Here is a 15792-nt window from a genome sequence, read left to right as displayed (position 1 = left end):
CAATTCCAGGGGATCTATGTCCTCTGACTTTTGTGGGCTCCTGCGTACTTGTGGTACTCATACACAAACTCACACACACATATACACATGATAAGTAAATAGTCCTGGAGAGATGGCCCAGCAGTTAAGACCACTGGCTATTCCAGAGGAACCACATTTGATTCAGAGCACTGACTGGGAGCTCACAGCTGTCCATAACTCCAGTTCCAGGGGATCCAATGGCCTCTTCTGACCTTCCTGAGCATCAGGTACATGTAAGGTGTACGGTTTTTCCTCCCGCCGCTGGTCTTGTCCCGCCGCCACGCCAGCCCCAAATAATACACAGAGACTCTGTATTTGATATTATACTGTTGGCCAGGTACTAGTTTCTTATTGGCTAGCTCTGTCTTAAGTATTAACCCATTTCTGCTGATCTATGTATTTTCACATGGCCTTCTCTTACCAGGGAGGCAGCTGGTGTCCAGCTCTCTCCAGACTCTCCATCTTGACTCCTGCTTCCTCCTTCCTATTTCCTCCTTGTCTCCTAGTCCCTCCTATTGGCCAACAGAGCTTTATTCATTAACCAGTATGAGAAACATATACAGAATGACATCTCCCATCAGGTACACACATGGCACATGAACATACATGAACCCTAAATAGCCCTCAGACTGCTTTAATCCCTCCTTTCCCAATTCTGTGAAGCCACTCATCTGATTCTTGTCGTCATAGATTGCCTCCTTTTAACATTTTATGTAAGTGGAAATAAATGGTCCTTTAACTGGTCCCTTTCACTTAGCATTTTGCTTTCAAGGTTCTCCTATGTGTAAAATATATCTGTATTTCTTTTATTAGGCTTAATAATGCCCCACTGCTTGCAGAATTTCACCTGTTAGTAAATGTCAAGGTTATATGCATTTCTTGGCTATTACATTATTCTCCAAGCATTATCTTCCTAGTGGTGTTTCTAGCTGAAAGATCTTCAGTCCTCTACTTTCCTCTCACAGAACTGTCCAAGACATAGTATTGACCAAAACAACTTCAGGGAGGACAGGGTTTATTTCATCTTACAAGTTACAGTCCATCAACTTGGAAAAGCAAATCAGGATCTTGAGGCAGGAACCCGGAGGCAGGAACTAAAGCAGAAACTACGATGAACACTGCTTATAAAAGGGTCCCCCCGTGGCTTGTTCAGCTTTCTCTTTAATGCAAAGGGTGGCACTGCCTCTATAGAGGGCTGGGCCCTCACATATCCATTATTTATCAAGGAAAGCATCAACTGAAGTTTTCTTCCCAGGTGACACTAGTTCATGTCAAGTTGACAAGAACTAGCTGGCACAAGCAGCATATTCAGTTTTGTATGAGGCCATTTTCATTGTTCTTTGTTCTAGATGCAGAAGTGAAATTTCCAGGTAACATGGTAGCTAAGGAGAAAGTTTTCATTGAAGATACAGAATAACTATAATAAAGAGGATAAATGTTGACTGGGTTGTGGGAAAACTGGAACTTCTTCACACACTGCAGATGGGAATGTAAATACATTGTAGAGTATAGCCAGCAGCATCTGGAAGAGTCCAGAGCAGGGAGAGAAAGTAGTAGACTAAACATAGTTTGTAGACTCAACCAGGCCATGAAAGAAGAGAGGGAGGAGATAGAGGAAGACAAAGAGAGGAAGGGGCTCAGGGTTATATAGGAATGAGAAGCTGAGGGAGTGACCTGGAGGTCAGTCAAGGAGAAGCTGGGGCTCCAGAGCTGGCAAGAGGCTAATGTGCACTCTGGTATGCTAATCGGCACCACAGATCCCTAGTTGCTCCCAGTCTCTTTTGGATCTGACAGTAGTATGGTGTTTATCTCTCCAAACAATGCTACATTCCCCCCCCCCCCCGCAAAGAAACTGAGGCATTTTACATTCCCACCTGCATGTATGTATGGAATTCCAAATTTTCCAGAGCCCGGTCAACGTTTATCTCCTTTATTATAGTCATTCTGTATTTTATTGTTATTATATTAACTGCCGAGAAAGCAAAAATGTTTAATTGCTGGGGACTGCAAACAAGAGCAGACATAAAGGCCTAGGTTCAAGTGTGGGTCCTTAGTCATGTAACACAGAGAAGATTGACATCATGATCCCAGAGCCCCCTCAAAGAAGCCTGTATGAGTCTCTTCTTTCCCTACCCCCATACACCACGGGGGTGACACGGGGAAAATTCTTGCTCAGCAGGGCCTGCTCTTTAGTTTTCCACCTTAGATATTAGTTCTGACAGTGACTTGGGCAATAATTCACAGAAGCCGCTGTGCTTCCTTTACCCATACCTCTTCCCCAGGGCTGAGAAGTGGGGGTTATGGCCTTCTGGAACAAGGAAGGGGAGGATGAAGAAAACTACAACACCCAGAGTCCACGCTGGGCTGGCAGGAGCGGGAGCTTAATTCTAGCCGACCGCACAGCGCCCTCCCGGGTGCATTATTGTTAAGAGTCATCTGCGCGCATGCTCAGTCTCTACACAACTAGTTTCGCATCTGTCCTTCTTACAGGATCCTTTCAGGCCCAGATGACGCAGGCTTTTCCCCACCCCGTACTGAAGAGGGTGGGGCTCTGGGCAAGCGCGTTCACAAAGCGGGGGTGGGGGGGGCACACGGGACACACGACTAAATTTTGGGTGTGGAAGGTAGGCTAGGGAACCTGGGGAACAGTGCGCATGCGTCCCAGCGGAGCTGCAAGCCAGGGAGTGTTTAAGGCGGAAGGAGGCGACGGGACACGGAGCGGAAGTGGCTGCTGGATTGACGCACGCGCATTGGCCGCCAGTGCCCATCCTTCGGAAGTGGAGCGGCCGCCCTGCGGCAGGACCCGCCCCTGCCCCGCCCCCGCTCCCCGCCCCCTGCTCTCCTAGGTGGCGCCGGCTTGCGGCCGGTGTGGCGGCGGTATTGGTTTGAGAAGCCAGAACCCGCACGTTCCCTGGACAGGCGGCAGGGCTATGGTCGCCAGCTCCAGAAGGCCCGCTTCGCATTTCAGCCGGATCCTGAGTGCGAGCCTGAACTGTCTCCTCAGCTCAGCCCCCCGGCGCGGTCGGCTGCTCCCCGGGCGCGCCCCCTCCGATGGCGGCGGAGATCCAGCCCCAGCCCCTGACCCGCAAGCCGATCCTGCTGCAACGGGTCGAGGGGTCGCAGGAGGTGGTGAACATGGCAGTGATCGTGCCTAAGGAGGAGGGTGTCATCAGCGTCTCGGAAGACAGGTACGGACTGCCTGCCCCTCTGCCGCGCGGAGGTCCGGCCGGGGCTTGGTGGGAGTGGAGACCGCGCCTACTGGTTCGGTTCCGAGCGCTGCGGCCTCGCCCGCGGGGACTGTCTCCTGGCAGAGTCCGGGTGGCCTTTGGGCTAACGGTGCACAGGACACTTGACCAGTGTCCAGTTCGGGGATGGGAGGGGCAGAGGGAGGAGCTGCCTGGCTTTGCAGGTGTGTTAGCTTGCACCAAGATGATTTGGGGACGCTAGTTCGTCCGGTTCTTGGCTCCCCAAACGAGAAAGGAATCACCACTCCTTTCTCGTATACAGTCCACTGATCTCCAGGACATCTTTGACCGAACTCAAGTGAACTGTGAAGAGAGTAACTTTGGGCTTCTGCCTGTAGTTAGTGCCTTCCTTCCCTAAAATCTTATGTCTTAGAGCCCAAGGGGAAGTGTCTGGAAATTGCAAGGCATCACTTTTGCAGACAACTGCTTGAGTTCCTTCCCTCTGCCTGCTTCCTTTCTGTTTGCTTAGTTAGCAGAAGTGACTCTAGTTCTGCCTCCAGTATTCTCCCTTGTACTGTGTTTTTGCTTTCCAGAGGGATGCTGCCTGGATATAGGCACTAGGGTAATATAAATGAAAGTACTACTTGGGTATTATCTACAAGCATTCTAAAAACAATTGTAACATGGTAGAGGTATGTAGTATGTGACAATCTGGGTTTTTAGCTTCAATCAAGTAGTTAGGTTTTCCTAATTGAAGTTGTGTAGTAGAAGAGAGTCAAGATGTAGGGACTTGAGAAGAAGGTCCAGACCATCTCACCGGTAAGATAAGACCATGTGAAAACACTTAATTTTTTCCATAGTGACTCCTATACTTGCAAAGATAGCAAAAGTTCATTAAAAAAAAATCGTTTCAGCACTTTCTCTAATATAAACTCAAACATTTTGACTTGATTTGTTTCTTAGGTTCTTGAATATAACTAGGAAGAGTGTATTACATGTGTATTTTATCATCTATATCTTGCTTTATATAAATGGCACTTGCTTCATTTCCTATGCAGATCTGTGGGGAAACATTGCCAACATACCTTAAATGGCATTCATCCCTGGAAACACAGAAGACATTGAATGAAGTGGATGTGGAGCCTTTTGAAATTCATAAATAAGTCTTATGACTGCTTAATTTTTCCTTTGGTGCCACATGCTTAGACCGTGCCAGACTGCTTCTGGGCTTACTTTTTTTTTTGGGGGGGGGTCAAAGAATTATCTTTTTTGGAATATTTTCTAGAAAATATATTGAAGAACTATATTGATAAATGTCCCTTTCCATTACTAGAGATGAAATCGATTCCCAATTTCTAAGAAATTTATGAGTTCATTGAATCAAGTCAGAAAAAGCTTGTTAGACCTCAGCTCCTTAAGATTAGTTTTGGAGCATCAGACTCCTGTTTCCATGTCTTCTCTTTGAAGGAAACAACTTTGGTAGAAGCAATAGTTCAGTGTCTGGAGAAGCTAATGTATATGTGGAAGAAAGTAAAGAGTAAGTTTCATTTCATCACAGGACAAAGGAAGTGCAGTGTTTAGTTCTCTTTTGCTTTCTTAGTTTGCAGAGTATATAACAGAATTTATCTTATTGTTGAGTTACTGTAAAATAGGCCCCTACAGAAATCCATGTCCTTGGCTCCGTAAATTTTATTATTCAGGTTGGCAAGTCTACGCTTCTTTGAGTCACTCAGCCATGAAAGTAAGTGTTTTAGGGAGCATTTTTAGTTATAGTTTTCACTAAAAGAGAATTGATCTGTGTTCTTGCTTTTCAAAATCAATGTTAGTGCCTCTTGATATAATGTTAAAGATAGGAAGACAGAATATTGATTTTTTTTTTTTTTAACCAACACTTACAAAGCCATTACCATTAGCAGCTTTGCCAATTCATTATTGAACTACGAGGGTCAGCTACAAGGGTTTTTTCCACCTCTGACTCATTATAGTCTTTTATGTGTACCTTTGAAAACACATAGCATTTTTTGTTTTAAACAGTAGTGCACACACTTCATGTTTGTTTTGTCTTCTGTGAATACTTTAGGGAGGTTTGCGTGTCTCATTAATTATAGTGATTTCCATAGTGCCTGGCATGCACGAGTCCCTCAATATTTGTTGTATCAGTGACTGTTGTAGGACCTCCCTCCACTCTGTTTCTAGAAGTACAGTCTTACCTGTTCTGGATTTAATTGACATTTGTTGAGAAGTGCAAGCATTGCTTCATTCATCCCATTAGACAGTTGAGTTACTAATGTGTTCTCATCTTGTGTGTGCATGACAGTGATGCTCGTAGTTGAGTAGCAGAACTATTAAGAGTATATGCTGGGTGTGGGGTGAAATCCCGAGTCTGGTGCATTCCAGGCAAGCACTCTACCACTGAGTCACACCCCCAGGCCAAATAAATATAATAAAACAAAACCACTACATTTAAAATGCAGTATTGAAAAGATAACTTTCAGATGGGGAAGAGTGGTTGGACTCCACAGCCCTTCTTGTCCTCTAAATCTCTTTTCCTTTGGAAAATAAGAAATATAAGAACAAACTGGTAGCTGGGCGGTGGCGGCGCATACCTTTAATCCCAGCACTCGGGAGGCAAAGGCAGGCGGATCTCTTTGAGTTCGAGGCCAGCATGGTCTACATAGCTAGTTTCAGGACAGCTTTCAAAGCCACAGAGAAACCCTGTCTTGAAAAACAAACAAACAAAAGAACAAATTGAGTAACCTGTAAAACTTTCTGTCCTGATGCAGAACCTATTCCCAGAACTCACCAGCCTTGCAGATGCTTTGGTTGTAACTAGGTTCCATTCACAAAGGCTACACCACACTTTGAGATCTAGGGTCCCTCATTGCCCTGCTTCTTTTCAAACTGCTCTTTTTGGGCTAATGGCATTTTAGTGGTCCTTGTATAACAGCTTCTTCATTCAGGATCTGAAGAGGTGGCTCAGGGGTTAAGGACACTTGCTGCTTTTGCAGAGGACCCCAGTTTAGTTCTCAGCACCCAAGTGGTAGCTCACTACTTCCTGTAATTCCTGTTCCAGTGGGAAACTGGATGTGCTGCCCTTTTCTGGTTCCCAAGGGCTCCAGGCAATCACATGGTACACTTACACAGATGCAGACAAATCACTAATACATACATACAAAACAAAAATCAAAAAAGCGGGAAAGAGCAGTTGAACGAGTGTCATCCCAGACTTTGGTGCTCTGTTTTAGTAGATCCTGAGGTGAAGAAAGCCAGGTGGGACTTCTGGCTAGGTGTGACCCAGCCCTGTTTAGATCCTTATCTTTGGTCTTAGGTTTCTATTGCTGTAATAAAGACCTTAACCCAAAGCAATTTGGGGCGGCATGAAGGGAAGTCAGGGCAGCAACCTGGAAGCAGCAACTGAAGTAGAAGCCATGGAAGGGTGCTGCTTACTGGCTTGCGCTCCCCAAAGCTTGCTTATTATAGAGGCCAGGACCTGCCTGAGGGGCACCACGCCCAGAGTGGGCTGGGCCCTCTCACATCGACCATTAATTAAGAAAATGCCTTTATAGACTTGCCAATGTGCTGGAGGTATTTTCTCACTTGAGGTTCCCCTTTTTCCAGATGATTCTAGCATGTGTCAAGTTGACAGCACATCTTTCTAAGTTCATCATATACATACTTGAACTCAGAACAGCTATCTTACCAGAGTATCTGTAGTTTCTGTTAGTTATTGGAAGCTGATGTTCTTCTCTGCCTGGTGGTTAGAGAAGTACACCCTCAGATGGGTGTTGTAGGATGAATAGGAGTTAGGAGGAAAAAAGTGGGGTAAGCCAAGCCTGGTGGTGCAGCTACCCTAGAGGCTATTCAGGGATTGTTAGTAGGATTATGTGTTCAAAGCTACTGCAGTAACTTAGGGAGACTCAGCCTCAAAATAAAGTAGTGGAAAATGGGTCAAGGGTATGTCAGTGATAGAGAGCCCTTGCCTAGTATGCACAAAGCCCTGGGTTCAATCCCTACTGCTGCCAAAAGCAAGAACAAGATCTGTGGTAGAGGAAAGGTATCCTAGATAGTGGGGGAAGAGAAGCTAGCACCTGTGGGCAAGCCCCAAGTATCCAAGTAAGACTGTGGAGTCAGCCTATATTAGTCAGAATCAGCTCTGAGTCGCTGTACCTCAAGGAGTCTGGAAAACCAGTGTCTCTAGAGGAATAAAGCCAAAAGGAATTTTTTTTAAAAAAGCAAAAAACAAATAAATAAAAAAACCACTGAAACACCTGGGTGCAAGCATTTGGGACTCATTTTCAGGGGGTGGGGATGGTAGGATAAGAGGGAACCTGAGGGAGGGTGGCCTAGTTTGATTTCTGTTGATATGATAAAGCACTATGCTAAAAGTATGGGGGGGAGGTATTTGGCTTATTGGGCCAGTCACAGCCCATTGTGGGAAATCAGAGCAGGAGCTCCAAGTGGGAACTGATTCTGAGACATGGAGGGGTGCTACTTACTTGGCTTGCTCTCTGTGGCTCGCTCAGCTTTTCATGTACAACCCAGGATGACCTGATTAATTAGGGAAATGCCACATGCCTGTAGGCCAGTGTGATGGAAGCAGTTCCTCAACTGGGGTTTCCTCTTTCCAGCTGACTCTAGTTTGTGTCAAGTTGACTAAAACCAACAGTCACAGAGAGGTTAAGTTCGGGAAAGGGGACCCTGGGGAACTAGCTCCCTTATACCTTGACTGTCTCAGAACCAGCCCTTTCCTTTAGGGTAGAACTCATGAATAATAAGGGACAGATTTACATCCCAGAAAAAGGAAATCTGATGTCCAAAGGCTAGCACAAAGGAGACTTAATTCCTCAAGTGAACCCCTGACTTTGAGTTTCCCTTGGCAGAAACTTAAAGCTGAGCCTCAGCTTGCTTTAGGGTGGGAGACCCTTTTTTCCCCCTGTGGAGATGGCAGTGAGCTGGCTCCGATTTCTGTTTTTAAAGCTTTACACCCCCAAGTCTTGAAACTGTCATGTTTCTAAATGGCCTTCATTACTTAATTTTATTTTGAAAAGGTATGTTAGACTTTCATTTCATCTTATAAATCATGGTGTTAGTTAATTTGCTTCTAATTTTTTCATTGTGAAGTGAAATTATGCTAATACTTAGACAACAATCCAGCTCAGCTGGGCTCCTGTTGGAGTTTTGTATACCATAGATTTTATACATGTGCATACATTTTGTTTTGAAAGAAGTGCCAATCAGTCTTTCCTACAACTGAAGCATAGTTATGGACTTTGAAAACTTCTTAGAGTGATGGATTGAAGTCCAAACTAATTTTTGATTATACGAACCTTATTTCATGCCATAAAATTAGAAAAGTTTCACCTCTGTATAAGAGAGCCATCCATCATTTGGCACTAATGCTCTTATTTTCAAGTACAACAGAAGGCATTTGATACATGGGATTGTTGAAAGGGAGGTCTTTATTCTGCATTCAAGCTGTTTGTGTGCCCAGGATTGTGCAGGGGCCTGCCTGTGTGGCCCTGAGGTCAGGAGCAGGCTGACTCTAGGATCTTCGTGGGAAAGTGTGTTTCAGTTTACCATGGAGGCCTCAGGGCTGCTGACAGCTCTGAATTTCTTTTATATTGTGGAACCAGATTTTCTGCAGGACTATACAGATCTTAATCACTTGAATTGCAACACTGGAAAGTGACAAGCTGGCTGTTCTGACACTCTTGACATGAATGATTTTGAGTTTATGTTACATATCCCAGTACAGAAGAGAAGGACAAATCCAGATGACACTTGGGAGAGAGAATCCTGTCTAAGCAAAGGAGATCAAAACTTTAAGAAGCAATCATACTAACATAGTGTCTTTCCATTGCTGTTTTTGCTTTGCCTTTTGGCATAGAGAGAGGGACATTTTTTGTTTGTTTGTTTGTTACTGAGAATCATCTTGATGTCATTAAAAACGAGTTTGGAAGAGTGGGGTGTAGTTCAGTTGGTGGAGAGCTTGCTGAACATGGGGGAAACCTTGGATCCAGAACCAAATATAGGGGGAGTGGTGGTGCACACCTATAGTCCCTGCACTTTAGAGATGGAGGCCAGAAGACCAGAAGCTCAAGGTTAGCCTTGGCTAAATACAGAGTCTGAGGTCAGTATGGGATACATTGAGAAAAAAAAAAAAAAAATAGGGTGGAGGAAGTGAAGCCGCATTATGGCATTTGGAAGTTAGGAAATTATGATTTAAGACAGAAGTATTAACCTGTTGATCCTCATACATTAAACTGAATGGAATATAGTTATTCACCTGAGAAGTCAAGGCCATGAAGCTGCCTCTTCTGCTCTGCTGCACTGTTAGAACACAGTAACAGGATGCTAAAGGAGGCAACTCCTCCCCACAAGCATTAACCATTAGTAAAAATTAATCCAGGGTTCCAAGAAATAGCCAATAAGGCCAAAAGAGCAAAGGAAGTGGCTTACTTGTCCTCTGCTGCTCTGCACTCTTCTGGTTTTAATTTAAATTCTTAGAAAAGGACTGGGGAAGAGGCTGAGACCCCAGCCAAATCTGTTTTCCCGAATATTCAGCCTGAGTCTCTTCAGCCTGGAAAAGGAGGGAGGTCATGTCCTCAGAACTACTTGGCATCCTTGGGGCAACTGGATAAACAGAAAGTCCCTGCAACCACCTCATCCCGAAATCACAAGTGAAGATGAGCACACTGGGAAGAAAGCTGTATGCTTATGTGAAATTGTCCCAATTTCATGGAGCAATGTTTTTTGGAGCTTTTTAATAGCAGTGATTATTTATTCCTGGCAGAAATCTTTCAGATTATTTGTTTTGTTTTGGTGCCCAATACCCAGTTGAACAGGATTCACTACATTTCTGCTTCTAGATGAGTCCTTAAGTTTCAAGTAGTGAACATTTAGCTCTGGGTAGCTTGCTAGCTCCCAGTCAGGGCCTGGATGTGCAGAGTAATTTTTGGAAAATGACCACAAATCATAGTATTTAGCACCTCCCTGCCTACCTCTCTCCCTCTCTACTTTTTTCTCTCCCTCCCTCCTTCCTTCTCTCCCTCCCTCCTCCATCTCACCCCCCTCCAAAAGAACTGGGGCAGGGAGTGAGATCCCAGCCAGCTCTGCTTTGACCTTGGCATTTCCTGAGTCCAACACACTGACTTTCTGCTCTGGCTTAGTTCTTCTGAAGTCCTGATCATATCCCTCTGACCCACTAGTGGGCTGGGAACCAGAGTTTGAAATTCAGCTCTCTAGAGGGGCTGCTTATGTCCTTTCTCTGCCTTTGTAGTTGTGTGTGTGTGTGTGTGTGTGTGTGTGTGTGTGTGTGTGTGTTTAGAATAAGAAACACTTGGGTGTGGTGGTTCATTCCCCTGGAGGCAGGAACAGGTACATCTCTGTGAGATTGAGGCTAGCCTGGTCTACATATGGAGTTCCAGAACAGTCAAGGCTATGTAGAGAGAGACCCTGTCTCAAAACAAAACAAAAATATGCATTTATCTTGGGGGCCTATTTCCTATGAGCTGACCCCTACCTCTGGTCTTCTTCAGAACTAAAACCCTACTAGTCTGCCCTACCCCTAGTCTTCCCTGCTTTTCTGAAATTCACACTGAGTTCTGGAATTAATCTAGATTGAATGGAAGTGGAGTTCACAAAAAGCTGAGAATGCAGCACGCCGAGTAGTTGCTTGAGTGGTCTTTTGGCTTTCTGTGTTTTGTTCCTTTATTACTGATTTAATACTCACAAACAATGCATCTCATCTAATTGTAAATGTCACTGCTGATCTCTTTATGAGGAAACTTTATAGCTGGATAGATATACTTGTAATATGATGCTACCTAAAGATTTTAGTGCATTTTCTTGCAACTACATTTTTTTTTCATTTTTAATTGAAAATAGTTGTTTTCATACAGTATATTCTGATTAGTTTCTCCTTCCCCATCTCCTCCCAGATCCTGTCCACTTCCCCACCCTTCCATACCCAGACCTTTTCTCTCTTAAGAAAACAGTATCTTTTCTGTAATTTCTAATGACCCATTTACTTTTAAGCAATCATAATAATTCTTCTGGAACATTTTTAGATCTTAAATAAAGACAGTGTCACTATAGTAAAGAATAGCTGCCTGTAAACTAGCACACTGACTGCTGTCACATATCACCTTCTAGCAGATCACCTGCAGCAGGCTTCAGAAGTACAGTTATAATCATGCTCATCTGTAACTGCCCCATTAAAGCTCTAGCAGGGCTAGCTAGCCTTTAACTGCCATTTTGAATGGGGATGTGATTTTCTTTCCTTCAGTACTCACTGGTGTCTACTAATAACAGTAACCTGTGTCCTGGGCCCTTTATCTTCTTCACTTGTCTTACTGACTTCAAGTACTGTTTTTTAATAGGATTGAGAATGGGTGTTACAGTAGAAGCCCTAATCATATTCCTGATTTTAGTGAAAGTGCTTTGGGTTTTTTTCTGTTCAGCAGAATGCTCACTCTGGGCTTTGCTGTATAACCTTCATCATGTTGAAGTCTGTTCCCTCTATTCCTAGATCCTCTAGGATGTTTATCATGAAAGGATGTTGGGTTTTTCGTCTTCATTTAATGAGATGATTATATGGTTTGTGTCCTTGAGTCTTATTTATGTGATGATTACCATATTTATATTGAACCATCCCTGCAGCTCTGGGATAAAGCTGAGTTGATCATGGTGGATGATCTTTTTGATGTGTTCTTGAGTCCACCTGTCAAGTATTTTATTGAGAATTTTTGTTGTCCATGTTCACCAGACATACTGGCCTAAATGTTTTTGGTTGGGTCCTTGTCTGGTTTTTGTATCAGGGCAATATTGGCTTTGTAAAAAGACTGGCAGTGTCCCTGCTTTCTGCAGAATAATTTCAGTGGTATTGGTTGTTATGATAAGTGATGGGGGACCTTAGCGGATTACATGTGGGGCTCGAGGGTGACCAAGGCAGGGGACAAGCATGTCAGGCAGACAGAGCTTAAATGACAAGTTTTATTAGAAAGGGAAGATGGGGGTATGTAGGGGGGAGAAGAGGTAAAGGGACACAGAGACAGAGAGAGGACAGAAAAGAAGAGGGAGACAGGGACAAGTCCTGTCTGCTCCTTTAGGGGAACATTGGGGAAGAGAGAGGGGAAGAGAGCGTAAGTGGGCGGGGGGGGGGGGTCTTTCTTTTATAGGGGTCCTTTGCACCTGCATCCAGGCTAGTAGTCATGGAACCCTGGGCTGACCAGGGTACTACCTGAGTGCATTCTGCTGGGTGACAGGGGCAGGCCAGCATAATGCCTGAAGCCTTAAATTGGTGATTGTTTTTCTTTGAAGGTCTGGTTGAATTTTGTGCTGAATTCATCCAGCCTCTGCTTTTTTCAGTTGGGAGATTTTTAATTTCTGCTTCTATTTCATTGGATGTTATGGCTCTATTTAAGTAATTTATTTTCTCTTATTTTAGTTTTGATAGGCCATACACATCAAGAAATCCATCCATTTCTTTTATATTTGCTAGTTCTGTGGAATATAGATTTTTGTCTTGTTTGTTTTGTTAGAGACAGGGTTTCTCTGTGTAGCCCTGGCTGTCCTGGAATTAGCTCTGTAGATCAGACTGGCCTCAAACTCAGCTTTTTAAATACCTCTTTATGAGTCTCTGAATTCCTCAGTGTTTGTCGGGACACCTCCTTTTCACCTCTGATTTATTCATTTGGATCCCCACTTTCTTTCGTTTGGTTAATTTGTCTAAGGATTTTCCAGCATGTTAAGCTTTTCAAAGAAAGGACTCTGTTTCATTAATTCCCTGTATTGTTGTCTGGTTCCTATTCCAGTAAAGTTTAGCCCTGATGTTCTTGGATGTTCTTATTCTTGTTTTCCCAAGGCCTTCAGGTGTATTATTAAATTATTAACTTGGGATTCCTTCAAATTTTTTTGAAGCATGTCTTTGTTGTTAAAATCAGATAAGTTATAAGAAGGGGCATGCACAGTAAGAAGGGTGAATATATAATCTACTCTATCAGTCAAAATGGAGAACCACCTAAACTATGTCCCTTAGTGTAACTAGCTCCCCTCTTTCTTTAGATCCCATAAAAAGAGACCTCAGGGCCCTAGAATAGCATGTTTTCTGTGCCCTGCTATCAATCTTGTGTAATCTTGACTGTGTCCTTCTTTAATCTGTGCGATTGTTTTGCTCCAAATAGTTTCCTTGCTGCTTCTACAAATTTATGTGTGTCCCTATTTTCAATTCTTTGGGTAAGAGGTACAGTGCTAAAAGAGACTGTCTGCTAGTTACCTTGAAAGTTCACTGAGATTCCATGTATGGGATACCTGTCTGAAAGTCAGGAAGATTCCATGTATGGGATACCTGTCTAAAAGTCAGGAAAGCTGCAGAGGTTCCTCCCAAACATCACAGCCTGTTGCCATCGCTCGTTTGCTCATTGTTACTAGACTGCAAGATCCTGCTGCTGAAGACAGAACCCACTGTAGGATACAGAGAAACCAAGCTGGGACTGACCTGAAAACTTCTTTTCCGTTGGCTAGTTTTCATAGTGCTCGAAGGTGCTATCTGGCCCCTTGAGGAGAAGAGCTATATCAATGATTGGTGAGCTGACTGCTAAAGCAAGATGTGCCCATTGGTGCAAAAGTGGCCTGGCTGTTATAGTGGAGGGTGGCTAACCAATCACTTTTGCATTGGACTTGAGGACTGCTCACAGGAAAGAATGTTTGCTTGGTACTGTAAGTCTGGTCAAAGGCTATAGAGGAGGTCATACTACTGTTGTCTTGCTAAATGGGCATGTTGTTAGACTGCCTTCCAGATGTTTCTGTTTATACACATAGATTAGTGGCTGCCTCAGCCATGGCCTCTCTCTGTAGTGCTCAGCAGTTAATGCAGAGACTCTATAACTCGTCAGAGTGCTGAGAAGAAGGGACTGTTGAGTGCTTAGTGCCTCTAGCCAGGCCTCAAGGAACATCATAGAAAAGGAGGGCAGAAAGAATATAAGAACCAGAGGATGGGGAGGAGTGCTGTAAAATGCTGTCTTCTAGACATGGCATACATGGCTGTTGCACTCATGAACTCACTGTAGCTGTACTAACCTGAATAAGATAAAGCAAACGAGATTCGTCAATGTTCAATCAGGCAACACTAACTAGACTCAGTGGATTACCAAGAGGTGGGGGAGGGGTGGTGGCATGCAATGGGGGAGCATGCTGAGGAGTCGGAGGAGAGTTGGGAATGGGCATGTTTAAGATGCATTATTTTGTTTTTTTTAAGACAGGGTTTTTCTGTGTAGCACTGGCTGACCTGGGACCTACTTTGTAGACCAGGGTAGCCTCCACTCAGATCCCCCTCACTCTGCCTCCCAAGTGTTGAAATTAAAGGCCTGTGTCACCATGCCCAGTAAGATACATTGTTTGTTTGTTTTTCAACATTGCTTAAATGTATGAAATTGCCAAACAATAAATAAAAGGTATTAATAAAAAAGAAAGTTCCTTAAGATTGCCTCAGTGCACTTATTCAATTAAGCAACCTAGTCAGTCTTCATGGGAACACTTCAGAGGCTTCTATGAGAAGTTCCTGGGACATTTGCATTGGAACAGGTCAGCATAAAGATTAACCATCATGGGTGGTGAGCGTATGGACCCCATCAGTCAGTCATCTCACTCGCCGAGAGTTGGCACAGCCTCAAGTGGACTCAGAGTTATGTCATTGTTGCTGTCTGTCCCAAGCTCATTTGTCCTTCTTTAGCTTAACAGTCAGCTATCTAATTTCTTTCAGTGATGGCGAATTTAGTAAGTATTTGGAAAGGGGAATCTCACCCAGGATGTGGTGGCACACAGCTTTAATTCCAGCATTTGGAGGCAGAGAGAGGCAGGCAGATCTTTGTGTGTTCCAGCCTAGCATGGTCTACAGATCTAGATACAGGAAAACCAGGGCCACAAAACAAAACAGACAAACAGCAAACAGAAAGAAAGAGGGATCTTTCTATCTTATATTTCCCAAACTGTTCTCAAATGGTTCTCTTGCCTCAGCCTCTCCGCTTCAGGTGTGTGCCAGCATGCCTAGGTGATTTTCAGTGTCTAATCACTGATTTGTTACTCTTAAAGACTCCTATTTTTGACTGGATTTAACCAGTGTCACTAAGATTGTCTGTCATAAAACAGTCCTGTAGGGGCTTCAGTCAGTCAGTTTCATGTATAGTATTTGAAGAATACATATATTCACAGTAGCTTAACATTTTACATTTTATAATTGAGTGATGGTCATCATAGTTTTTAATTCTGTGATTTTTTTAAAGTATCTTTTGTTTTCAGAGAATCCCTTTATCATTGAGATTTTCTCTTTCTCCTTTCCTTCCCTCCCTCCCTTTCTCCCTCCCTCCCTCCCTCCCTCCTTCCCTCCTTCCCTTCTTCCTTCCTCCACGCCCCCCCCCCCTTCCAACAAGGTTTCTCTGTGTAGCCCTGGCTGTCCTGCAACTCACTCTGTAAACCAGGTTGGCCTTGAACTCAGAGATCCTATAGCTTCTGTCTCTGCTGGGATTAAAGGGGCGCACCACCACTGCTTGGCTGAGATTTTCCTCGCTGAGACAAGAAATGTCTCCCT

At 44.0% G+C, this 15792-nt stretch overlaps 1 protein-coding gene across 1 annotated transcript in view; it reads left to right on the top strand.

Moving 5' to 3' along the window:
• Positions 1-2908: 2908 nt before the first annotated feature.
• Positions 2909-15792, top strand: part of Wdfy2 (WD repeat and FYVE domain containing 2) — a 131222-nt gene continuing 118338 nt past the window's right edge. The window contains exon 1 of the mRNA XM_051195549.1: positions 2909-3209. Within this exon, the coding sequence (XP_051051506.1) occupies positions 3073-3209 (137 nt within the window). The 5' untranslated portion in view covers positions 2909-3072. The remainder of the gene's footprint in view (positions 3210-15792) is intronic.

This window comes from Phodopus roborovskii, unplaced genomic scaffold (genome assembly GCF_943737965.1).
Source record: "Phodopus roborovskii unplaced genomic scaffold, PHOROB, whole genome shotgun sequence".
NCBI lineage: Eukaryota > Metazoa > Chordata > Mammalia > Rodentia > Cricetidae > Phodopus > Phodopus roborovskii.
Note: the sequence above shows the minus strand (reverse complement) of the source record. Positions and strands in the feature narration are given on the sequence as shown.